Source organism: Barbus barbus (assembly GCF_936440315.1).
Source record: "Barbus barbus genome assembly, chromosome: 5".
NCBI lineage: Eukaryota > Metazoa > Chordata > Actinopteri > Cypriniformes > Cyprinidae > Barbus > Barbus barbus.
In genome coordinates this window covers 4,024,816-4,052,535 of record NC_136733.1, presented here as the reverse complement: position 1 = coordinate 4,052,535, position 27,720 = coordinate 4,024,816, and the positions used below count along the sequence as shown (strand labels likewise).

The window sequence follows — 27,720 nt, the reverse complement described above, 5'->3', positions numbered from 1 at the left end:
GCATGTGAATTGGTTTAGACGTATAAAGAGATCAGGGCTAATCAGTTGGCACCAGAGACAATTCTGCATTCAGCCCTTTCGGGGAGGGCAACGGAGCGCGGGAGTGAATGCATGTGAGAGAGGGAGGGAGCCAGAAGCCCATGATCTGCTCCATTGTGATAACAGATTTAGGCAGAGTGTGGGGTTCCGATAAGGAAAAGCACACTCAATAGAAGATTAGCCGCATACTTGGAGTAGAACAGTGATGGAGAGGAGGACACTTGGAAAGAAGAGGAGATGCGTTAGTCATGCTGAAATGGATTCTGTTTATATTTATTATTAATTGTTACTCTCTTTTCATCACATTAACGTTTGCTTTAAATATCAGTTGCTGTGTTACTGAGCTTGAGTCTAATCTTAGCTGATTTATCAATTTAAAGCATGGAACAGCACAATATTTAGAAATTGATACTCTGAAACTTGTGTGAATAAATTTGTCTTGACAAAGCAGCTTTACAGAAAATCATGATGTTAATGTCGCGTTTAGTATATTAGAGCTGGGTGATAATATAGTTTACATCTTGCGACGATACAAGCAATCAAGAAATTGAGATTATTTTGTCCTACATGATGTGTCAAGAAGCAATCAAGCAGTTAAATTTGCAATATAATAGGCTCTATGTGAGTATATTGCAAGTATGTGGATAAGGTTGGACATTTTTATATACCCCACTTTATATTTAGAGATAGCTGATAATATGGTTTACATTTTGTGATACTGCTATATAGTATATATTTTATGAATGTGGATAAATTGACATTTTTATATATCCAACTTTACATAAAGAGCTGGGTGTTAAAAACATTTTGTGATGAAATGAAAAAAAATCAAGCTGTTTTTCTATATTATATATCGCACTATGTATATTGTATGCAGATAAAGCTAGATGTGTTCACATACTGTATATATAGAGCTTGCCAATAATAGTCTACATTTTGCAACGATAACAGCAATCAAGCAGTTGAAATATAGTATATATTGCCCTAAGTGAGAATACTGTATGTATGAGGATAAAGTTGGATATTTTTATATAGAGCTGGGTGACAGTATAGTTACATTTTGCAACACAATGAAAAAAAAATCAGGTACTTCACATTTGCTATGCATATACCGCTTATCACGAGTGTATTGTTGGAGGTAATATACAACCCACTAGAGCTCGGCGATAATACACTTTACAGCATATATTCTTATTTATGCAAATATTGTTAGTAGATAGTGGTTGTTTGAACATTAGTTAAACCGGAAGGCTCTAAAGCACAGATGAGCTTTGCTTTTCTTTGTTTGGTTTTAGGATCACGAAGTAGTTTTTTTAGTGTTTGCTGTTGTGATTGTGTGTTGTGTTAAATGGTGATTAGCACAGAGGGTCGGTCAGCTGCTGAAATGGCAAAAAAGTGGTATGAACAGCTGCCCAGAAACTCACTCTTTTATTGTGATGATACTAACACAGCTAAACGGGATTTAACAAAGTATTTTTACACTTTAGGTCAAATGTGGTCTAAAGACTTGAGTAATCTGAACAGAAATTATGGATATGCTTATTTGCTGTGCGTACAGTCATTTATCCAACATCATCTCATAATAGGTTGAATGTCAAAGTAATGGCCAGGTCATATTTCACCCCAAAATGAAAAAGAAATTAAAATTAGCATGGGGAAAATCTAGCCCGTTTTTCTTTTTCTTTACATTTAAAATGATATTCAAAACAACATATTTTACAGTTAAAATTGAAACTAAGTGCTTAATTGACATTAAAAAATTTTTTTTTAAAAATCACAATGCAAAATAAAATAAATGGTCTCAAAATTATTTTCACCACGCAAAAAAATCATTCCTTATTTTGGTTTTGGGGTGAAATATCACTTCATTTCATAAAAAAAATTTAAAACAATTAAGGGCCTAAAAAAAAAAAAAAAAAGATTGGTATTAAAATTTAGTAGTTACATTTTCTGTACTGATGTTTGAATGTAGCACAAACGCACACACTCCCACTTTTGTGCACCTGATTGGTCACTGACGAGTGTGGATTTTGACTCCAAGATGACCTCTGGCCTCAGACCAAAAGTTAAGCTGTGTCTACAATCCCCTCTCTCATGTGGCTTGGACACTTCCAGAGGTCATCACTATGGTCACACGGCTCTTAAAACAGCCTCTGCAGTGAACAATTATCTGACCACAACATAAAAGCCAATCAGATTCTTCAGAGCTGACCACTACACCCACCAGTTACAACAACCAACCAACCAAAAGAATTTAATGAATATGCAGAATGAGTTTTTTAGGTATTTTAATATCAAACAGACTAATAAATTAAGCCAATACATAATTCCCAAGCAATTTGATTATTGAGAAAAAACTATTTACATTTTTGAATAATGAATGCACAAAAATAATCTTTGGCAAAACATATTTTGTATTTGTGAACGCAGAGTAGTTTAAACAATAACATTTTTCCATTTAATAAATTACCATTTAATGTACAACTAGTCACATGTGCTTAATACATTGAAAGCATAAATAATAAATAAAAAATTAAATACTATCAAATAAATTACAGTTTCAATTCTGAGGTTGCCTTCAAATCTCAAACAAAACATTCGTGAGTGTTAATTCAGTCAAGGAAATTAAATTACATTAATACTAAAAAGTATCAGGGAGATGCTTCCAAAGTGCATCCTTGACCATGCATATGTTGTTTAGGGTTCCTGCTCAATTACAGCAGGACTAGTGAATAAAGTGTTTCTGGGTTTCCACAGATAATTCGTTTCCAAACAGCTTGGAAGAAATGAGTGATTGTGATGTCATAGCGAACATTCCGAGTTCCAAAAATCCAGCTTTGTCTCTCCATGGCGATGGAGCTTTCAAAAACATCACAATCACAGAATCCTTTCATAGAATGCTCACACATCAGTTCCGTTCTACCAGGCTTCTGAACTGTCGCAGCTGGACCCGGGTGAGGGCGGGTCGGTGTCGCTGGTCCAGGTGCGGTCGGTGCGCAGGTTCTGCATGTTCCCCGTGATCAGTGTGAGGAGCGCGGCTTGCGAGTGAGCCGACGGCTCTCCTCCCTGGGTCTCCAGGAGAGTCACCAGGAAGTTGATGTAGCGCATAGCCAGCCGCAGGATCTCGTTCTTGCTGAGTTTTTTCTCGGGCGGGTGCGTGGGGATGAGTTTCCGCAGCTCTGCGAAGGCTGTGTTAACATTATGTTGGCGCCAGCGCTCACGTGTGTTGGTGAACACCTTCTTGGTCATGATACTGCGGTACTTCTGCAAAAAAAAAAAAAAAAAAATTGATGGTCATACCACTGTCTGAATATTAGAGCATGGGGAAAAATGACAAGAATTCTGTTAATAGCAACAAGTACAAACACTTACCACTTTCCGTTGTCTTGAAGCTCTATGAACGTTGGAGCATCAGGCACAAATTTTCAGGCATGAAAAATCGAAAAATAGTCCAAATGGCAGGTAAAAGCAGCAACGTGTGTGTTGATAAAAGAAAGATAAAGAGCTGTCAGGTAATTGCAGTAGTAATAAGCCAGCATCCGTCCTCTCACTCTCAGCTGTCCACCACTCTCTGAACCCTTGAACAAACGCCTCAGATGGAAAACAGGGTGAAAGAGCGAGGTTGTGAGGGAGGGGTGGGGTTTGGCTTGTGCTCCTCATTTTTATAGTCATGCCGCTGTGTAACGTTGCAGGGTGTGAGTGGGGGGGAATGATTTTTACATCTGCCATTAATGCGTTTAAATTGATTAACAATGCGTCGTGTTTCCATTCACAGCTATAGCATCTGGGGAGCTAAATACAAAGAAATTCAACTTTTTACCAGCTGAACATGAAAAACAAACTGCAGTCTAGTGTTTAAACCAAACAGGGTACATTAATTTCAGATAAAAAGCTTTCGTTTCATGCATCATGTCCTGAGCTTAATCTTCCATTCACAGCAGCAGCATTACTAAATATAAAAAAAAATGCATTTAAATATAAATACAAACTGAATGCTTTATATAGCACATTTTTATGTAATATTAAAATATTTGAATAGTTAAATTTTAAATCTAATTATTAGATTAATTATAGGTAAATTGAATTACCTGTATCTATAAATTATATACATACATCGATATACAAAACTTAAACTATATAGACATTTGTTAAAAAAAAAAAAAAAAAAAAACGATCATAAAACTTTAAAATTAAAATGGTTACTATTTAAAAAAAAATTAAAGTCCTAATTCAAAATATGAACAACTATACTAAAATAATTCTAAAATAAAAAAAAATTATTAAACAGATATATGTATATATACACACACATATATACACACACACACACACACACTATATAAAAATATAAAATAACAAAAACACACTGTATTTACCCTGTTAACCTTAATTTTTTTTATAATAGTGTGTAATTTAATTATATACTTTTATTTCAATTCTATTATTTTTTACAATAGATGTTTTAATTTACAGGCATATATATATTATTTTTTTTTTTTTTTTTTACAGTAGACTGCTAGTCACATTAATACATCGCTTGGCCATTTTGCTTTTAAATAGTTTTGCCAAATATTTTAGTGTTTTGATGCTCACATTTGAATCCACCAAATAACGGGTCAATATATTTTGCATGTTTTCCACTCTCTTTAAAAGTCAATTTATACATCTTCACATTGCACATCTTTTCTAATAAAGCGAATGAACCTGCATATGCCATTTTTACTGTTGTGAGTTTATTCATAATCTTAAAAGCTTCCACATTCAGCCCATCGGGAAACAACAAGGACGAACTATTCAAAGCAGACTTATTGCCTATGAGCTCTAACAAATACGTGGCTGTTGTACAAAATGTGTTTCCCTCTTTTGTTGGGATGCTGGATGTCCACCTGCTAACAGATCTATTACAGCGACTCTGTCCAATAGTGAAGTGACATCGTAATGAAAACCTTCTTCTGATTGGACGACACGGTGCCAAAAAACCCACAGCATATTCACCCTGACAGAGTAATAATATGGGTTTTGTCTGAATGATGGTAATCTTGTTTAGCATGTCCTGGGGCTTCACATAAATTACACTAGGTTATGACAGAGGCAAGCTTGTGGATCAGCACATTCTTTGGGGCCAAGGTCTCCGAAGCCCCCTCTCGCTCTCTCCCGAACTCTCAACCTCCCTTCAGATCAAAAGCTGGTGTCTCACTGCAGCAATTGTTGCGTTAAAAGTCTCTCTGAGAATTGTGGGGGATTTGCATAATGGGATTATGGAGGGATTAGGAGTCAGGCAGAGGACAGACAGTTAGGATGGAGCTGAATTCACGACTCCATTCAGACGGACTCGACCGCTCAACACACCCTGCACCTGCAGAGCTGACTTTCAGATCTACCAAAAACTTCAGCGGTACGCAAACCTGCCCGAAACAAAACTCTCTCCCAATCCACACCCAAACTTTTGACCTACCTGAGCTGCGGTTTCCCACTGGAAAGAAACAGCGCTGTTGTTTCTCCCAAAGAGCGATGCCATTAAATGGAGACTTCTGCTGCTCAGATGTTTCTCCTGTGAAAAACACTCCAGTAATCACTCAGATTTGGTCCAAAGCCTGCAATCAAAAGATGCATTTTTTTAATACAAATTCTAAATTTCAAAAACCAAATGAACGGAGCTGTGCAAACCAAATAAACAGAATCAAATGCATCTGATTTTATTTTAAGGAATTCCAAGACAAAACATGACATGAATTCTCGTTTTACGAACGAGCAAATTATGAGAAATACAATTTTGCTTTAAAATAATATTTAAAAGTATATATTATTATAAAATAACATTATATACTATCTTTAAAAAAAATACATATTTTTAAAATACATACAGTGTATTAACTGTATGAAAAATGTAATATGAGAATAACAATTTTGATTTAAAATTAAATATATAATACATTTATATATACAATTGTTAGTATTTATTATTTATATTTAAAACAAAAAACCATCACATTATTAAAAAATATATATTTTTTATTATTTATATAAAAATAAATATATATATAAAAAATTTGGAACAATAAATAAAAAAAGAAAAATATCAGAAAATATCTGACTGCAAATGTAACTTACTTTAGGGGTTAGTGGTTTGTTCAGATTGCCTTAGCAAGGACCAATTAAATGCAGAAACCTTCCCCAACTGTTCCTATTTGAGCATTTAGTTGACATTGTTAAACACTGTTGACTCTGCAATAAGGGCGACAAGAGATTTGACCCAATGTTAGCAATGAAGAGAGCAGTTAAACAGGTTCAGATCTGAACAGCATGCTCTGTTCTCACAGCTTTTTTCCATCTGAAAGAGCGCTGTGATTACGGTCACATTACTGACGTATTTATTCACACTGCTGTGTTTTACTGCCTCGGACTGGACACACGTCTTCCTCCCTCACAGCCCTGTGTCCAAACACTGCGGTTTTATTTGCTTTTGTTTGAGTAGGGGTAGTTCAGATGGCGTTGGTGTTATTTATGGTGGCTGTTTGGTGTTTTACAGAGGCTGAGGCTCACGAGGTGCAGAGAGAGTGAAAGAGAGAGTGATGGAGAGAGGAAAATGCCCTGTGGGAGTGTCTGTTCTGGAGCTCATTCCTGCGAGGGGCTGCCGTCAGACTGCTGGCGTGCTGAGATAAGGCCTCCAACCCCCATCGCTCTCCCTCTCTTCCTCCTCCTCTGTCTGTGCAGCGCTTTCCCACTGCTCTGACTGTCAGCGATAAGAAGATCGTCCTGTAATTGAATGACTATCTTTCTATCACGCTCATTTCAGAAAATAGCGAGAGGCTGGAAATGCGTATGGTGTGGGAGATAAAGTAATGGCCACTGCCACCATAGTCCCCAATCTACATCCAGACTGGTAATTTTGAAAATGTTTTTTTAACGCCAATCAATTCAGCTTCACACACTCAATGATTTATTCAATTGCAGACTGGCGTGACCTCCTCTAAATAAGAAGCATTGCATCAGTAACGTGTAAGTCGCCGCATGTTTGTCAAGAAAGTGTTACGTTTGAATAGAACCCTTTCATCTGCATTCTTTACACCTGCTTCTGTGTACAGTCTATAAAGCTGACAGATGCATGTGTGCAGATACGCTCACTCTCAACTGTAGGTCAAAGGTCAGTAGATAAAAGAGCCACATAATTCTGGAGTCTTATAATTAGTGAAAAAAACAAAACGGCACTAAAACAATCAAAGCTCAAACCTTCTGTTGCACCCTAAGAAGCACATTTAAAAAGATAAATCTAGTTCAATGTAATGATCTCCTGTAATTCTAAAACATTTGGATTAGTACATTTCAAAGACTTTTCCAGCTGTTCATGAATTAAAAAAAAAAAAATTGAAATGACTAATTACTACTTTCACAAGTAGATATTAATAGTTGTAAAATCAAAATAATTTTAGAATTGTGCATATTAGAAAAATACATATTCACTGTATTTAACATTAAACAATGACTGTGAAGAACCCTGTAAAAAATGATAAATACAAATACTAAATCTAAAATTATGCAATTTGTCAGCATTCTAATAAAAAAATAAAAAAAAGTATATATATATATATATATATATATATATATATATATATATATATATATATATATATATATATATATAAATACATTTTCCATTCATTAATAACTTTTTAAAAATAATACATAAAAACATGCTACATAAATTACACTCACAAGCATTAATTCATAGCTATATATTCTAAAATATTTTAAAGTTGGGCATATTAAATTTTCAAGATTTCATAAATTTTCATGACATTTCAAGCCCTGGAGGACAAAATCTGTAAATTGTCACAACTGTTGGAACCCTCTAAAAAATAAATAATAATAAAAAATATTAAATCTAAGAAAATGTGTGTGTATTTATAAACCAGTCAAATATATAATAAATAAATAAATAAAATATAAATAATAAAATATATTGAAATGTATAAAAAGAAATTATTTGATTTCTTTTTCTTTTTTTAATGCAACTGTCATTATAGTAAATATTATGGTTTAAACATTAATATGTACTAATTATTGGAACAATATCTACATTTATTATAAACCATTCATTTTATACATTTACGATCAATTATAAAGATATTTTAACGGACATTTGACTGAATTTTATTAATGTAACATTACATTCTACATGAAAACTGAAAATACAGGTGAGCGTGAGAAATGTTCGAAACTATCACTCAAGCGAGTGATATACTTAAAGTAGCAAAACTTCCTCAGAAAAATCTCAGTCTGGTCTGTCCGTCATTCCTGCCTGGAACTCGCTCACATAGCAGTCTTCCTCTCTTGCTGTGCGGAAACACTGGGAATAAACACAGACACAGACTGATAGAGCAAAACTCTCCTGCCCTCCAGATACCACTGATTCTTTCATGCTAAATTTCTTTTACTGAGAAAGTTCATATAAATACTTTGAACAAATATGTGTTTTTGACAGTACAGTGAAAGTCAATGGGATTTCCATGCACTGTAACATAAATAAATAAATAAATACAAAATCAAGATTTGTCAAAGTGTTAAGTCAAACATTTATTGTTGTGTATTAATTATAATAATAATTATTGTTAATTATTGTGGTATGCTTTACAAAAAAATACTACTTCAGTCTTCTTCACTACATTTCATGTTCAATTCAACGTGTTATTTGCCTTTTTTATAATTAATGTAAAATGAGCGAAAATTAACATACCGATTCTGAGCAAAATTTAACACACCAATTGTTTTTCTGTGTGGAGCCAAATTAATTTATTTACAAAATATTATTCTCAAAAGCATAAGCTAATTCACATTGGCAAAAAAGTTGATATGTTTACAAACAGCAGTTCATAAACTCATGCAAATATATAAACTTTTTGTGAAGAAAAAAAAAATCTGACAAATCTATTTCAATTTAATAAAAACTTTATAGTTTCTTTACAATCATGACAAATGGTTGATTTGACAGCTTTTAAAATTTTCTTTCTTAACTGCAGTATTATTTGTTCGAAAGACAGTTAACTGAAAATACAGATAATTAGCTCATGCATTTGTGAATCATATTTTCTAAAATTAATTGAGACTATTTTTAAATATTGTTTAAAATGTCATTTTTGTGTTCCACAGAAGATAAGGAAGTCATGCAGGTTAGAAATGTGTGTGTGTGTGTGTGTGTGTGTATCTGTACCACTGTGCACATCTTCTCCTCCTCGCCTCTTCCTCTCCCCTCCTGTCTTGTTGGGCAGATCATTCTCAGGTGAGCTCCAGTGAGTCTGACTCGGTGGTCTAGAGCTGAATCCACACGGAGTGTTTCTGCCTCCCAGCACTTCAGGAGTGGGCAGAGGAGCCAAGGGAACATGGGCAGACCCTCGTGGAACAGCTCGGCCTGGCATGAGAGCTGGGTTTTGGATGAATCCTTCACCCTGTAGCTGCCAGACGCTCGCGGTAGTTGAACCTCGGCTGAACTGGCTTGGCGTTAATGGGTTGTATGAGTAAAAATGAGCTGTATCCTCTCCTCTCATGCTGTTATGACCTGCTAATGAGATGAAGAAGCAATTTAAATGACTGCCCTGAAAAATACTAAATTTATACATTTAAACAGGATCCAAAATTAACTTTTGCCAACCATATACAGTAGATTTCTAACTAGCCAGTAAAATATATATTTAGCATTATGGCTGCATTTACACTGCAACTCTTAACGATCAATTACGTTATTTTGTGACTATATCCGATTTTTTGGACGATGTGCTTACATTTCCTTTAAAAGTGACCCGTATCCAATGTGTGCATTTTACACTTGGTGAAACAAGCCAAAAAGAGCATATGACATCACAAATCAATTTGAATAGTACATTGAGGTTAATATATTGACATGGAATTCATATAGAAACGTTTTTAACGCAATAATTAGGCAACATCTATACATCAAAATTCTTCAGCAGTGATGTACGCAGCTCCGCTGAAAGCTTGCGACTGGAATGTAGTTATTGTTAAGCATGTCACATGTCTGTTTTTTTAGTAATTAAAACCAAATGTGTTCATCAGTGGTTGTATATCAAAGGCAGGGACATGTTTGTGTGCATTTTATTTTGTGGTTTCAATGGAACGAACGGGACTGAAGTGCACTCAGGGTGATTTCAAAAGCAACACATTTCAGCGTCAGATCGCCTTTTATTTAACACAAACAAACTAAATTAATACTCTGCTACTCAACTAGAGATGTTTCATTTGGTACAGGTATGTCTGTACCACGAAATCTTTAAAAAAAAAAAACCTCACTTTTCAATGACGTAGGAGTCGCATTTACAGGGGATATTTATAATATCCGATCTGACCGCTTACACTGCAGGCACAAATGCACGTATCTGATTCATATCGGATTTATTTCCACATATGAATGAGGCCTGAAACCGATCGGAGATGATCAGAATCCATACAATTTTTTTTCCTGCTTACACGGTTGTGGGCCATATCCGATCTGTGCCACATGGGAGGAAAAAAAATCAGAATTGGGTCACTTGAACCATGCAGTGTAAATGCGGCCTATGATAATTGAAATAAAAATACAAAGTTTAAATATAAACCTCAATAAATATACTTCGTCAAGTTTACAATAATTAAGATTTTTAATGCTCACCAAGGCTGTATTTATTTGATCAAAATGTTATTTATTCCTGTGATGCAAAGCTTAATTTTCAGCATCCTTTACAGTAAAAATTGAGAACTATAAGTACAATAATCAAAGTTTTTTATGTTAATAACATATATATGCAGCATCCTTACTCCCTTCAGAAATCCTTCTAATATGCTGATTTGTGGCTCAATTATAATTGGTACTCAATTATCAATAACTGTTCTAATTAAAATTCTTATTAAGCAGTGTTGTATTTTTCTCTCAGGATTCTTTGATTAATAAAAAGTTCAAAAGAACAGCATTTATTTGAAATCTTTTATGACATTATAAATATTTTTAACATCATTTATCAATTTAATGTGTGCTTGCTAAATAAAAGCATTACTTATTATGTGAATTGTACCAGGATTCACACAGCAATAAAAGTTATTGTTTGTAATGTAGTAATAAATTTGTATTTTTTTTCATAAATATATATTATTACCAAAGCTATTTTATTTGAACATTTAGTGCTTGGCGAGTGTTTATTTTGGATCCTGTTTAAGAAGTTCAAGCAATTTGTCTTTAAAACGCTAAGACTGACGAATCAGCTCTGTAAACTGGTTAGGCGGCGTCTTATCCTCCAGCTGTGTCTGTGCTTTAACGGGATCCTGTTCCCAAAGGGGAGAGTGAGTTTGGCTGTTTATGTTTGAGAAGGATGTAGTCTCACTCTTATTGACTTTGGATTCAGCTGTGATGTCACTGAATATCTGCAGAAAAACAGAGTGTGAAAATGTCAACAAGCTTTATTAACCAACAGTGTACACTGAGATAGTTTGATCCTGAATACTAGTGAAACTAGTGCTACCTTAATGACTTTGTGAGGGATCTGTGGGAACATTTCCTGCAGCTCAAAGAAAGAAGCTCCCAGCAGCCACTGCAGTGATGGAGCTCTTCTCAACATCAGTTGAGCAACCAGAGGATTAATGCAGGGAAACTGCAGAAGGCAACGCTCTGCCTAAAACAAACACACATTAATGCATAGTTGAATTGAACACCGAATAATTTTTAACTTTTTGCTCCATCTACTGAAGAAAATCTGGTGAGGTGGACAGTTGTTTAAATTTTTCCATGTAACACACATTAACTACAGAAAATAGTTTTTCTGGTGTTACTAACTGCCAGGACCTACTTAAAATAATATAAATTATCTATTTTTCTTTACAGTTTGAGTGATTGAAAAATATTGGATTTGACAAAGGAAAAATATCTAGAATAAAAAAAAATAAAAAAAAAACATTGGAGCTTGTGTGTTGATGTGCGCTACGACTAATTTGACTGTCGGAAGTTTTGTATTCAACTAATCGACAAGTCTAAAAGCTAGAAACCCCCAAAAATGGCAAAAGAAAAAAAAAAACGTGCGTGTCTATAACAGCCTTCACTTGAAATACTTAATCTTTGAATCACACTAGGGCTGTCAAATTGGCTAAAAAACTAAATTCGAATTGTGTACTAAAATATTATCAATATTCGAATTATATTCTAATTTAAAAGGCATAATTTATGTTAGGGGGGAAAAAAGCTTTTGGCTTCTCTCCTGAGGCCACAAGAGGGCGCACCGAGCAAAATATTACTCATGTATGTTTCTTCAGAGCAATAAAAATAACAGGACTATCTTTGAAAAAAGTGCATATTGTTTAAAATAATGTTTATAAACCATATATAATTAATTACGTAGCTTAAACAATTAGAAACAAAAAGCATCATGTATGTATAGTTTAATACTAAGGACCGAAAACCAATCGCAAAGAGCACTTTTTTAATTTAAAAACATGAGATGCATTGGAATGCAGAAAAACTGCAATAATGATCTCAATGGATTCTGCTAAAAACAGGTCACGATTATGCCGTATACTTGCCTCGCGTTATCATCACTTAATTTTAGTCGGTCTTTAACAGAAAAAAAAGGAAGCGCATACACTCAACATAAACCAGGGCATAGCTTATTTATTCAGATCGGCTGGAGCAATGCAGAAATGAAAAATCAATCAATAGACTGACAGAATTCTTAATTTTCATATAACGTTAGCCAACATATTAAAACAAAAGTCAAAAACAATAGGAAGGATTATCAAGGAATAGCATTAAAACAGCTTTTAAAAATTAATTTCATGTTTTCATGCTCGTTTTACTTAAGGTCATTGTACACGGAGTCCGAAATTTTCACGTGCGTTTTTACGTTTTTTTTATATTCCTCATCCTTTCCTATCAAAATGCATGCAACGGATGCGAAAACGCAGAAAATCAAACCTGATTCAAAATTTTTTATGACGGACGAAAGTTTCAGAGGCAGTGTGCAAACATGATTGACACAACGTGAGGTCGTATTTATTTTTTAATGTGCGAAAATTTTCAGTAGCCCCTCACTGTAGAACAAAGATCCAGGGGGTGGGGCTGGATCCACATCTAGGGGATGGAGATTGGTAGGTTTAGGGGTGGAGACGGGTGGGTTTAGGGATCAATGGGTGGAGATGGGTGGATTTAGGGATCAAGGGGTGGAGACGGGTAGGTTTAGGTCTATGTAAGGTGGGAGGAGTTGGATCTGGATCCAACCTCGCCCCCTGGGTCTTGTGTTCTGCAGTGAGGACCATCTCAAAATTTGACCTTTACTCAGACCATGTGCATTTGTTCAGTGAATTTAACATGTTAACGTGGTCTGGCGAAAGACTGGACTAGAGGCGATTCTGCACTTGAAAAAAAAAAAATAGAAAACACACGCTTGGCAGGAACTGAAGTCACAGGCGCGCAGAGAGATAACTTCAAGCAAGCAGACAGTTTTGAAAAGAGCCTGGAAATCCCGCACCGTTTAGAGGAATAGACGGCGTGGATGGGATCACGGACCGCAGCGGCAGGTTGTAGTGTATGACATGATTGACATTTGCTGGCTTTGGCTAGCCTCCAAGCTAACGCATATATAATGTGCCTGTATTGAATATGATTACGCAATGCTCCAGTAAGGTTATTGTAAGCCAATCTGACATTACACAGTTTACACAAAACTTTTCCATTTCCTTCTAATTCAAAATAATCCCACACCTTGCTGGTTCTTCGCGTGGTCATTTTGAGCTCGCCGCAACTTACATGAAGAAAACGCATGCGAGGTCCGAGGTAGTTTCCGCCCAGATACGCTTTTAAAAATATTTATATATTTAAATATTTTGATATGTATACTTTTTCAAAAAATTTATTTTAACTTATTTAAAATGTTTTAAATGCAATGTTAAAATTATGGTAATTTGAATGATAAAATCATCATGTTTTGTTTTTTTTCCCCCGTGTAATCGACTACTGTTTTGTAGGAGCTGTACCGTTTAGTCGACTAGACCCACACACACATCCCTTTCAGACTGAAGAATGACTATGAAGATTTTAGAAGTGTTTAATTCATATCTGTTAAGGTTGACAAAAAAATAGAGACACAGCAGCTCTTTTCTTTAAATATATATTGTTTTTACCTTAGGTATATTTTAACGAAGTAACTGAACTATTAAAATGTTATATACACACAATTTATCAAACTGTATTTCATATTGGTTCCAGAGACATTGCTCTAATTCTCATTTGAAAGAGAAACATTATTTCTAATCTGGCCAAAGAAAATGTATAAATCGAAATATTTTTATATTAATTTGTGCATTTTTAAAATGCAAAAAGTCATAAACAAGATCTGACAGGAACTTTTATATTTGTCTGCAGCATTTTGTGTACACAGTTCTAATTTAAATTTTGGTAATCTATTTGTTTGTTTTTTTGTTACTAGAAACATTTTAGACCAGTCATTTACCTCTGTGGGCTGCACACTAAGCCAGTCTCTATCCAACCAGCTCAGTCCATCTCTCTCGGAGTTCATCAGCGTATGAAAGGAGATCTTATAGATGTAGCTGGCTATCTCTTCTTCCTCACAAACCAGTAACACCTAATACACATACATATGCCATGATCCAAAAATGGACACAGACTTTGAATGCTAAATTTTCAGAGCATACAAGGAAATATTACATCTGGCATTGGCATAACCTTTAAAAACACTGACATTTGTTTTGAGGTCTGTTATAGATAATTAAAAATAAGTGAGGAAGAAAATACCTTGACATCAAACTTCTCAGACTTGTTTCCAAACAACACAGATGCAGAGTAGATATGAAGCAGATTGATATAGATGTTACTGGAAATCCTTAAAAGTGGGACAAAACAGGAACTAAAACATATGTAGATTATGGGACAATACAAGAAAGCAAACATGCAATGAAATACACATTGTGATAAAGTGTGAAATGCTAGAGCAAAACAGGGACAATTTTTGGAATCAGCACCCCAAAATGACTAAGATTTCATCCAGCAAATGTAATGCAGGGTTATTGTTAACATGATCAGACAGATGTAAATGTATTTCAAACTGACAGCGCCCTGTGGTTCTCGGTGCAGTGCAGAATGACCCAGCAGCGGCTGAACTGCAGACAGAGGACTGAGAGTCTCATGACGACACGCTCAGATGCCACTCCAATCCTCATGTCCAGCTCACCCAGCTCCTGAACACACACACACACACACACACAGGATTTACACGTTCAGGGTCACTTTGTGAATGGTAGAGCAAGTGTGTGTATAGAGCGTCACCTGGATGAGGATGGCGGTGTTCTCGTCCACAGTGATGACATCATAATGGGTTCCACCCAGCTGCAGTGCAGACGGAGTGTGTTTCCTCTCCAGCAGAACCATATTGTACCTGCCAACAACAGTCTTTGTACATCAGTATACGCTCTTAAAAATAAAGGTTCTTTATTGGCACCAATGGTTCCATAAAGAACCTTTAACATCCATGGAATCTTTCCATTCCACAATAGGTTACTCATAGTGTGACGAATAAAAGTATGTGACGAATAAAAAAGTATGTGACGAATATTTTTATATTAATTTGTGCATAGTATGTGACAAATAAAAAAATCTAGTGAAAAATAGGGTTCTTTTGATTTTTAAAATGTCCTTCATATTAAGAAAAAAATATAATTTAAAAACTGTTAATTGAAAAATGAACCAAAAATGGTTTTTCTATGGCACCACTGCAAAAACACCCTTTTGGGACCTTTATTTTTAAGAGCCTATACATTATACATAGTTTTGAATGAAAAAATAGAATGCTGCTGGAATGAGTCCTAAAACAAGGAAACAAGTTTGCATTTTTGCACTTTCAGTTCCACTGTACCAAAGTAAATTGGATTTCTGAATGGGTTTTTGGTTAAATGCCTGAAATAAGGTCTGTGGTTAACATCCTAAGATATGTTCACATTTTATTTGGTGACATACATCAGTAATACCCTACTCAAGGTTTTTTTTTTTTTAAATGTGGTTGCTAACAAGTTGCTATATGGGACTACAGAGGTTTTTGGTGACATTAAACATCACACTGAAAAGGGAAACTCCCCTCCCAACTCAAACTTTTCTAGTGACTGATTACATCTAAATTTTTCCATTGGCTCAACACATTTTGCCACAATTGATCAAATTCAGTTAGCAGAAATTCAATTGGGCCAATGGAAAAATTTAGATGTAATCAGTCACTAGAAAAGTTGGGAGGTCTGAAATTTTTTACAGTGTACTCACTAGTCCGCTATTACAGCCTCATTACATTTATAAGCACTCTTGCAAACTATTCTAAATCAAAAATCAATATTAAATAAATAATAAAGACTGAAAGAGTTGTCAAAGCTTAGTTGTGGTGAACACTGAAGTCATGCAACTGTGGTATGGTTTTATTATAGTCTAACTATAGAGAGAGGGAGAGAGAATATACTAAAAATATATATTTATAATACTGCAAAAGCTCTACATCTCAATGTGTTAGACTTCACACGCTAGCCACCTTATTTTGCCCACTTTTTTAAAACCATGACAAAGTAGTTGACAGAAACTATTGAGTAACTCACATTGTCTCCAGTGTGCGTTGCATCTTTAAGCGTTGCAGTAAACCATCAGTGACAAGCAACACAAACGGAATAGTGTCCAGATATGATGCAGAAGTAGATTCTTCTGAGAAATCTGCAAATGAATGATTCAAATAACCAAACACAAAAATGCAATATATATTGCAACACTGAAAAAATATATAATTTAACTAATCATCCTAATTTTTATATTTTATCAGTCAAAATACAGTATGTTTTTTTTTCAAATGTATAACATTGTGTTTGAACAATATATCTTGCATGCTAATAACAAATAGCAAGCAACAGGACATTTTACCAAACACTTGGATTCTATTTCTGCAGCGTCAAACTGAGAACTAACACTTGAAACCTCACAGATCCAGATAATTGTGCATTAAACATCAACATCATGTGAGCATTAGGTTTGTTGGACTGACTGGTTTCAGGCACTGCAGTGGAGAAGGAGATAAAGTTGATGTTTCTCTCTGAACACACACTGCCGGAGGGTGAGTGACCCACAGAGTGAAGCTCAAACACCACACTGAAGCTCTGCCACGGGAAGTCAGGACCAACATGCTGACTGCACACGACAAGACATTTACTGCAGGAGAGTCTGAGGAGAGAGGAGACAGACAATAACAAATAATACATTACATCAGACCATACATATAGACCTCATGTATTCAATATAAAAAATTTAAAAAAATCTATAAACCTGTCCATCACTTCTCTGCTCACAACTTTACTCTTTCCTTCAACGGGGATGACTTCAGACACAGAGTTTCCTAAACACACGCACACACAGTATTAGACAGGACAATCACCACATAGTACCTGTCTTATAAAATCTGGAGGGCTCTTGAAAAGTTAACTCACCTCGTACCTGGTTGAGAGCTCCAAGCAACTCTGTGTTTACACGGTTCACTATCAAAACTAGAACCTGCTCACATTCAACAACAATCATTAAACACTCACATGAAAAGTATGCTTAGTCAAGTAAATTTGATTTCTATAGTGCTTTATACAACACATGTTTCAGCTTTACAGAATAATGACTTAATATCATGCCTTATAGTCAATAACATAGGCGATAATATATTGTACATTGAGATTTGCTATATAGTATAAATTGGTTCATGTAAGTGTACTGTATATATGCAAATAAAGTTCAACTTTACATAAAGCTGTGTGATAATATAGTTTAAACTGTAAATCTCACTTTAGTGTTGTGGTTAGAATGGGAATTCATCCATGTGTTGATTTGCTCCTGGAGCTCCAGAAGTTTAGGATTGGGTTCTTGTCTCTTCTGACTCAGATACTGCAGCACCTCAAACTTTCTCAACAGCTCATCCAGACAGCTCAGAGCACAGGAATCCTTCATATTAACCAGGTAACCTAAACAAAGGCAGATTTTACAGGTGTGTGAGCTACAGTTAAATGATCAAAACATAAATGAGATCAGTTTATGCCAGACAGCAATGCCACAGAATTTGGCATATTTTAGGTTAATAAACCAAAAGTAGGGTAGAAAGTACTTTTCCAATAAAATAATAATATTACTATTCTTAAAACTTTGAAAGAATATTACAGTTTGTTTAAATTCGAACAGTAAATATCTGTTAATCTATTCATTTGATGACATTTTAAAAGATTAAATTAAATTGTTGACTGTTTTTGATCATGAATTTGTATTGAATCATAAATACGGAAAAAGTCAAACAGACAACGCAAAAAAAATAATTCATAACAGTTTCATGATCTCAATTGATTAGACATGCTTTTTGATTATTAAACAAATGTTCCTCTCAGCAATATTAGACCATTTTCTATGAGACATGAGTGTTTTTTCGCAGATATTTACCAGTGGCTGTGCTGAGGTCACATGTGAGAAGAACATGTTCCTTCAGCATGACCAGAACATGTAGCAGTGTCATTTCATTAAACACACTGTCCCCATCTGCCACAAAAATAACAAAATGTTTCTCTTTAAAAACCATCATGTAATGATCTTTGGCTATTTCACATTGTTCTGTGCATTCTTATAATGTGTGAGAAGGTGTCTCCTCTGACTCTGTTCTGTCCGAAGCGTTCTCTCTTGCTGCTTTACGAGGAATCTTGTGAGTTCAGAAGACAGAGTACCAAAGTCTCTGTTGTTCAAAGCAGATATGCCCAGCTCCTGCATTTTACTCAGAGATGGCAGAGCCAACGCATGCAGCTCCCTATATGCATCTCTTTGACACTCTACAGGAATAAACAGAAATATGGCGATTCATTTCTCAAACCAAACAAATAAATGATTATGAATAAAAAAATGTATGCAATATTCAAAATCTGAAGGCAATGATGATACCTGTGGCTTGGACGTATACAGTCTGGCTGATGGTCTCTTGTTTCTCTTCACGGGGAAAGCTCGTCTCAGCGGCAATGACACTGCTTTGTGTTTCTGAGATGTGATTTACTGTTTTTATTCTGTTCTCTAGCAAGGCTTTTCCTGTAGAATTCTGATTTACCTCTGAAAGAAATTAGACCGAATAAGATATTTATGTTTCAGTCAGTGTATAACTAATAACAAAATATGTCAGGAATTTCCTCCCAACATTCTGCGGTTCCTTACAACAAGAAATGGACAAAATCAAGTCCTTACATACATTTTTTTGCTCAAAACTCATTTCACTTGGATATATGTAACAATAAGGAAGAAAAGTTGCGATAAACACTATAAATTCTCTCACTCTACCTGCAGATGTCAGACTGCTCCATTGAGGTTTTTGCATTTGCATTGTTCTTAATGTCAAAAAAGACGACAAAGGGTTCAGGTCTTCATGAGACAGAACTACAGAATTATTTCTCTTTCTTCCTCTCAAACAGTTTGATAATGGAGATGATTTAGAGATCATATCTTCTCTTCTCTGTTCTGACTGCTTAGGAAGGGTTTGTATATTGGATATCACTTCAATATGTTTAACACTGGGCTTCAGTGAAGAAAACTTAGACTTCTCAATCACTTTAGAGATGACGGGCTGCTTTTCTGAAGGACTTATGGAGGAATTCCCAGAGAATCTTTCTGCTGCTGGACTAGACTGGTGTTGCTTTATCTCTGCAGCTTTACAGTCTCCTCTGGTTGTTGTCACTGTAGAACTGTCTTGTTGGTGAGACTCCATTATAAAGAACTTCACAGTCATACCTTTATCCACCTGTGCAGGTACAGCTGACTGCAGTGGTTTACTCTGGGAAAGGTGAACTGCAGTGGGACGACCTGAAGGTGGCAGTGCTGAGAAACCAAAATAACATTTACTGTATATATGACTTTTTTTTTCCTGCACAAAGATAGGAATAGTCCACGTTTGGTACAAGTTGTGCTCAATCAACAGCACTTATATTGAAACTTATATTGTATTATTTGAGCTGTAAGACACAAAAAAAGGTTAGTGATTTACTCGCACTAAAATCAAGTCAATGCATATTGTTTGCATCTTGTTGCTATACTATAAAAAAAAAAGTGATTATTTTAACGTTGATGGATTGGCCTCTTTTACTGCCATTGTATACTACTGGTCAAAAGTTTGGAACAATGTTTTTGTTTGTTTGGATTTTTACAAATGTTTTTGATAGAAGTCTCTTAAGCTCATCAAAATTCAGCTTTGCCATCACAGAAGTAACTTTACTTAAATGATATACCTTTATGGTTAACAGTTAACACACCAGCCTTTCTAGACTTTCCTTTTTCCAATTTTGTTTGTTCAAACTTCAAGTATATGTCTGCCTTATTAAGCAAACAATCATGACTGGAAAATATATATTTAGGTTCATCTTAATGAAATGATGAGAGAAACTTAAAAAAAACTCACCAGCATCTGAAGCACACTTACTCAGCAACTCTGTAAAAACACAACATTAACATACAGAACTTAAGAGTAGTATTTCATTCTAACAAAATCTTAAAACCGTAATTAAAATATATATATATTAAAAAAAAAATAGTAATATTGCCTTCTGCCTTTTATATGATTTTTTTTTTTAAAGAGACAAATATTGTATTGTCTTACCATCTATTTTCTCAAAAGACAGTGGTGAGAATGTTTCATCCACATGTGGCTTTCTCACAGCTCTCTTACAGTCTTCTGTGGACATTTTCTTATAGATGGAGAGATTTCTGAAGACGTTTTCAGGAAGCATCACTGTACTGCCAGTGAGGTGAAACTGGCCCATATTGTCTTTGGGTTCTGCGACCTGCTCCATCTCCACCTTCAGGAGTGTGAGAAGCTCTGGGAGTGACTGAATGTGGACCAATGGCTTAGCTACCTGTGGTTCTGTACAAAAACACATTTGAGTTTAAGGGCTCTTAAAAAAAAAAAAAAAAAAAAAAACTTTGTCTAGCCATCAATACTTGACTAAAGAACAAAATGTCCAAGATAGGAATATTTGTGTGAATGCTTAACTTACTTAATATAAGTAAATATACACACTTCTATTCTCACATTATTTTCTACACATTACCAGCAAGTAAAAATCGAGCCACACATTGGGGATGTTTCTCTGCCATCCAAACAGCTTTTTCCATATTTTCACAATCACTGTCTGACATGAAATGCCTAGAAAAAGTACATTACATATTTATTTTATCATATATTACATTATTATGAGCAGTGTTTTCATTGATCCTAAAGTCAACATGAAAATAAAATTGATCCTATTTACTTTATAGACCTTAATCAGGTTAGACGCCATAGTGAATTTAACAAGGATGGAAACGAGGTTGTGAGGAATAGATTTACAGGTTTTACAATGGCACACGTTACAATGGTTAAAAAGGTATAAAGAAGAAAATTGTTTGTGAATGCTCAAAGAATGAAAACAAACGTACAAGTGAAAACAAGCCTGTACTAGAGGTCTCAACATATATAATGCACAATATTTACAGCCTTCTCTCCCTGTTATAACAAAAACAACAAACTCACTGCTTATAAACTGGTGACAGAATCTCAGCTGACAGCTGTCTGCTGGACATGCACAGGTCTGGTAGACACAGCGTATGACTACATGGTGAAAGAAGCAGGTCTAATTCCATCTCAGCATAAGACCTTGAAGCAACTGGAATGAAAGGTTTTGAAGTCACTGGAGATTAGAAGAGCAATCTACAGCAGGAACCACACAAGTAATTTCCCATACCTGGAGATTGTGGCTCCTTGAAGGTGATGTTAGCAAAGCAGCTTTCAAGCATTTCCAGGACCTCCAACTGAGCCGTGTGTTCATCAGCAGATGTGACTATTATTGAAATATAATTATTATTGACTTTTATACAAACTATAACGACACCAAAAAGTCACACTGTCTGATTGTAACTCCATTAGATAACAAAATATAAAAGCAAATGGCATTTGCAATTTTGAGCTATTTATTGCTTCATTATTTAAAACCTAACAAATGTTTTAAATTTTTCATTCAAATGATTAGCTTATACTCATTCTTTCTTCTTTAAAATCAACACCTTTGCTTTAATATTTTGGTATCTAATGCAAATGACATTCTGACACTTTTAAGATTCCAAATACTCTTTGTATATTTTGTGCTATGTACAGGTGCATCTCAGAACATTAGAATATGGTGAAAAAGTTCATTTTTTCTTGTAACTCATTTCAAAAAGTGAAACTTTCATGTATTTTAGATTCATAACATGTAAAGTAAAACACTTCAAAAGCTTTTTTGTTTTAATTTTGATGATTAGAGTTTACAGCTCATGAAAGTAAAAAAATCAGTATCTCAAAATATTAGAATATTTCCTAAGATCAATCAAAACATTTGCAAAACAGAAACGTTCAAGTTCTTTAAAGTATGTTCATTTATGCACTCAACACTTGGTCGGGGCTCCTTTAGCACAACTTCCAGCATCAGTGAGGAATGGCATGGAAGCGATCAGCCTGTGGCTCTGCTGAGGCACTATTGAGCCTAAGGCTTGTCTGTATTGTTGGATCGACTGTTTCTCATCTTTCTCTTGAAAATATCCCATAGATCTCATATGGGGTTCAGGTCAGGCATGTTGGCTGGCCAATCAAGCACAGTAATATCATGGTCAGCAAAGCACTTGGAAGTGGTTTTTGCACTGTGGGCAGGTGCTAAAGTCCTGCTGGAAAAGGAAATCAAGCATAAAGTACTCCAAAATCTCCTGGTAGACGGCTGCATTGACTCTGGACTTGATAAAACACAATGGACCAACACCAGCAGACGTCACGGCACCCCAAATCATCACTGACTTCGGAAACTTCACACTGGACTTCAAGCAGCTTGGATTCTGTGCCTCTCCAGTCTTCCTCCAGACATTGATTTCCAAATGAAATGCAAAATTTACTTTTATCTGAAAAGAGGACTTTGGACCACTGAGCAACAGTCCAGTTCTTTTTCTCCTTAGCCCAGGTAAGACACTTCTGACGTTTTCTCTGGTTCAGAAGTGGCTTGGTAGCCCTTTTCCTGAAGACGTCTGAGCGTGGTGACTCTTGATGCACTGACTCCAGCTTCAGTTCACTCCATGTGAAGCTCTCCCAAGTGTTTGAATCAGCTTTGCTTGACAGTATTCTCAAGCTTGCGGTCATCCCTGTTGCTTGTGCACATTTTCCTACCCAATTTCTTCTTTCCAGTCAACTTTGCATTTAATATGCTTTGATACAGCACTCCTTGAACATCCACCCCTTTCAGTAATGACCCTCTGTGACTTAGCCTCTTTGTGGAGGGTGTCAATGTTCGTCTTCTGGATCATTGCCGAGTCAGCAGTCTTCTCCATTATTGTGGTTCCAAAGAACAAGAGATACCCAGAATTTATACTGTAGAGATGGTCATTTAATGAAACTCAAATGTAAATATTCTAATATTTTGAGATACTGATTTTTGACTTTCATGAGCTGTAAGCTCTAATCATCAAAAATTAAAGTGTTTTACTTTACATGTAATGAATCTAAAATATATGAAAATTTCACTTTTTGAAATAAGTTACAAGAAAAAATAAACTTTTTCACCATATTCTAATTTTCTGAGATGCACCTGTATGTGTCAAGTTTTACCTTCTTTGAGAAGATCTTTTAAAGGGAAACATTCTTCCATTGGTTCACGGGTGACATTTAGAAAATCTTGCATTTGTCCAAAGGAATAATTGGGCTCATGTCTTGGAAAGCAGTCCATTTGAACTTCAACAGGCAACATCAGAGACTGTTAAGAAATCATAGCTGGTATTTAAAATACACAAAACTTTTTTCATTAGCCGCAAATAGCACAACCAAGAGAGATATTTACTTTAACATAATTTAGTTTTGAAGATTACCTCTTCGTTCAGTACTGCCTCTTTTTTGAACTCTTCTGTAGCATTTAAAGTAAACGTGGCCCCTGTTACCTTGTCTAACACTGCATCATATGAAGCACAGTGTCTAGGAGGAAATACAGGCGAGTTGAAAATATAATTGCAGTGCATCAGATGACAGTACACAGGACAAACTGACATAGGCATGGTTTCTATCTTCCTCTAAGCCAGGTTACATATATTTGTTCAATTCTCAGTCAACTTTCACATGAGTGAATGATTCAGATTTGTTATGCCTAATCCCTAATGTTATTGCTTTATATTGTACCTAAAAATAACCTCTTCTAAGAGATTTACTGATGAATTGAGAACTGGATCCGAGACAATCATGATGTTCAGCCTCTGAAGCATCCTTTGAAATGGTGGTATGTGGCTTTTGAACTGCTGCAGATGGTCACTGAATATAGCCTCTTCTGGCAGAGAAAGAGCTAAGATTGAGGAGACAAGGAAAGGACGGATTAACATCTAGATTTTCCATTATGAGCGCATAAGGTAAAAATCATACTTTTGTGGTCCAAGAACATATAAAGAGCTCGTTGAAAACCCGTTTGAAAGCAAGCTGTGTGATTTTAGGTATTTTCAGAACACATCTACCCCTTTTTAGTACAATACCACAGCTAAAAATCTACTGGTACAGTATAATAAATACAGAAATGACACTAAATAATACTGAATACACCAGTTCTCACCATCACAGCATGTATCTGGTGTACATGGACTAAAACTCTCTTCCCAAGGTGATCTGGTAATACTGCTCTCAACTCCATCTAGGAGCCAGAGAGCTTCTGTGGTAGAAATACTGCACTGAGAGGCAGGGTTAGAGCTGGGAACCACTTCTTCTTGACCTCTTCCTGTTTGCAACACATTAAACCTAAACACAACAGTCTAATATGAAGAACCTGCATTTAAGGCAGTGGTCTCAGACTCAATTCCTGGAGGGCCACAGCTCTGCACAGTTTAGCTCCAAATTACAACTGCTTGGAAGTTTCTAATGATCCTGAAGACATTGATTTGATGGATCACGTGTGTTTGATTAGGGTTGGAGCTAAACTGTGCAGAGCTGTGGCCTTCCAGGAATTGAGTTTGAGACCAAAGATTTAAGGGAACAGTTCACACAAAAATGAAGAGTCGCTGAAAATGTGCTCACCCCCTAGAAATCCAAGACATAGATGAGTTTGTTTCTTCATCAGAACACATTTGGAGAAATTTAGCAGTAAATCACGGATCCTCGGCAGTGAATGGATGGGAGTCCAAACAGCTAAAAAAAAAAAAACTTCAACCCATTGCTTCCGAGTTTTGTTATGCTTCCGAGCATAACAAAACTTCCTCCAGTGAAAAAGTCATCTCATCTGAATCAGGAGTAGGAATGGTCACAGATCAAGAACTGTTGTTGGTGGATTTTGATGAGAGACCATAACATTGTATGGATTTTTTTTCACCAAAGGAAGTGTTTTTATGGTTTATGATGGACTGGAGTGGTGTGGATTACTTGTGAATTATTGTGATGTTTTTATCAGATGCTTGGACTCTCATTCTGATGGCACCCATTCACTGAAGAGGATCCAGCAAGTGATGTAATGCTAAATTTCTCAGACTCTTTTCATGATGAAGAAACAACCCCATCTAAATCTTGGATGGCCTGAGGGGTGGACACATTTTCAGCAAATTTTCAATTTTGGAAAGACTTTTCATTTAAACACAACTGAGAGAAATGTAATCTTCAGGAGAGATTTAATCTGCAGACACAAATACAAAATAAGCCAAGATAGATCGTATCAAAGGACATTACAGAAACGGTTCAAACCTCTCCAAACAGTCACTGAAACGTGTGCTGGTCTTCAAATCATCCATTACAGATCCGGTCACTTGTAGAGTGCAAACTGAGGTTTTGTTCTCTGTCGAAAATAACACAAGTCAACGTTGGTATGATTTCTTTGGATATCACAAAAAGCCTCAAGGGCTTAGTTAGCAACACAGATATTCACAGGACATTATTTTAAAAGCAAAGCTGCTCTTGTCAATATGATGAAAGCAACTTATTTCATATTCAGTTAAACACAAACATGGCACACTTACTCCATGGTGCTCTGTAAGCTTTGTCCTGCAGGTGTCCGTTGTGTGGGTAGATCTTACTGACCAGCTGGAATGGAACTGGAAGTTCTAACAAGCCGATCATCATTCTGTGTCTGACTGAGGCCTGAAACATATGACATCTCTATATTTAGAAGTTTGTGTGAAGTTTTTATTTGATATTTTTATACCGGATTTTCCCCTTATTCTAGTTTTTGTACTACTGACACCCTGTCAATTTTTCCTTTTTTTCTGCTTTTTGTATGCATGAATATTTGTATAATTTAATGTTGTTTTAGATTGAAAAAAAACATCTCAATAATGTTGTAAAACCTAAAATGTTGTTCAGAATACAATGGAAATCAGACTGGGAACCACTCCTCTATATAATCTATAATGATCAGTGGTGGGAACTCACCTCAGAGATGTAATCAATACCTTTATACCCGACAGTCATGAAACTGGCACTTTGTTGGGTTTGACCACAGGAATTCATGTTGAAATACCACCAAAGCAGCTTAAAACATGAACAAATTGTCAAGATTTTACAAGATATCAAATTCTTGTGGAATAATCTTCACGCGATTTGAGTGCAGTTTCAAAGTACATATATTTCCGCCTCAGTTAAACGGAATTATGTTCTATTAGGTTCTATTGAAATGACGAGCGATAGAGTACTTAAATTAATTTAATCAATACAAGACAAGCGAGTTAAACCGGTCAGTTGTGCTCTTAAAACTGGACATAACTAACAAATCTAAACTAAAACTATCTGAGGCGAGACATTACACATGAACGCGCGTCGCGCGCTCTCTCAGTGATTGACAGAATTAAGCTAAACGACGACCACGCCCACCTCACCGATTCATCAAATAATAAAAATAAATTTAATTTAATATTTGATTCATCATTTGAGCTGTTATTTTATTGATTGATTTTTATTTATTATTTGAGCTTTTTTTTTTTTTTTTTTTTTGATAAGAAAAAACTTTCCATTATGAAATTTATCCCACAGTTTCCACCAAAATAGTAAAACCCCCACCATTAGCCAGAGTTATTGTGGTTGACTAAAAGTGAAAGAATAACCAAATTTGTTACTTTAAAAAACCGTAAACTGAAATAAAATATATATTTTTTAAACTTGGACTCGGCTCGCTGTAATGGTTATGGTGTAGTTTGTGGCAGGCAAGAGATTCAAACAGAGATCAGGCCACAGGGCAGAGGAGCTGAATATCTTTTTCCTCCTGTCACTGAACAGCTGCTCGAAGTCTCCCAATCCAACGAATGTCACCTGTGATGAGATACATAGCCTCATTTATGATTAAAGAAGACAACTTGTGCAACGAAATAGCTGAATTTCATTAATAAATGAATACTCACTGTGTATTTCTCCCTATAACCCTCATGCTCTGCATTCCAGCGCAGGCATCTTTCATTAATCACCACCAGATCGTTAATTGTCAGTTTCAACTCTGTAACACACAAAATCAGATACAAATTGGGCCAAACTTTATGCTGGCAAAAGACTGTGGTTCAGTATCCCACTGTGGATGTGTACCTTTGCAATGCAGGGAGGTGATATGCCACTTTCCTGAGATGTCACATATTAAAATGTCACTTCCTGTGTGTCTGTAGTGTCCTTTAAC

General features: G+C 35.6%; 2 protein-coding genes across 3 annotated transcripts; both read right to left on the bottom strand.

Annotated features, from left to right (window-relative positions):
- Positions 1 to 2,311: 2,311 nt before the first annotated feature.
- On the bottom strand, positions 2,312 to 6,368 carry LOC306869902 (T-cell acute lymphocytic leukemia protein 2 homolog). The gene is made up of 4 exons (XM_079416830.1): positions 6,151 to 6,368; positions 5,495 to 5,633; positions 3,412 to 3,433; positions 2,312 to 3,303 (listed from the first exon to the last, which is right to left on the bottom strand). Exon 4 carries the CDS (start codon positions 3,286 to 3,288, stop codon positions 2,959 to 2,961), a length of 330 nt encoding a protein of 109 aa, XP_079272956.1. The 5' UTR covers positions 3,289 to 3,303; positions 3,412 to 3,433; positions 5,495 to 5,633; positions 6,151 to 6,368; the 3' UTR covers positions 2,312 to 2,958.
- A 1,676-nt stretch (positions 6,369 to 8,044) lies between these two features.
- Positions 8,045 to 26,893, bottom strand: shoc1 (shortage in chiasmata 1). Of its 2 annotated transcripts, none has more exons than XM_079416431.1 (29): positions 26,493 to 26,893; positions 26,081 to 26,201; positions 25,809 to 25,899; positions 24,694 to 24,875; positions 24,273 to 24,432; positions 23,969 to 24,071; positions 23,712 to 23,856; positions 21,829 to 21,924; positions 21,618 to 21,750; positions 21,157 to 21,251; positions 20,706 to 20,969; positions 20,508 to 20,537; positions 19,397 to 19,930; positions 19,010 to 19,171; positions 18,730 to 18,900; positions 18,521 to 18,616; positions 17,879 to 18,054; positions 17,536 to 17,599; positions 17,375 to 17,444; positions 17,097 to 17,272; positions 16,660 to 16,771; positions 15,353 to 15,461; positions 15,137 to 15,264; positions 14,822 to 14,909; positions 14,520 to 14,651; positions 11,544 to 11,693; positions 11,280 to 11,445; positions 9,248 to 9,592; positions 8,045 to 8,386 (listed from the first exon to the last, which is right to left on the bottom strand). In XM_079416431.1, the coding sequence occupies exons 1-29, from the start codon at positions 26,568 to 26,570 to the stop codon at positions 8,301 to 8,303; spliced, it is 4,263 nt and encodes a 1,420-aa protein (XP_079272557.1). In that variant the 5' UTR covers positions 26,571 to 26,893; the 3' UTR covers positions 8,045 to 8,300. The 2 variants fall into 2 exon arrangements, with proteins under 2 accessions (XP_079272557.1, XP_079272556.1); XM_079416430.1 differs by having other exon boundaries at positions 8,103 to 8,386; positions 9,248 to 9,595.
- Positions 26,894 to 27,720: the final 827 nt, after the last annotated feature.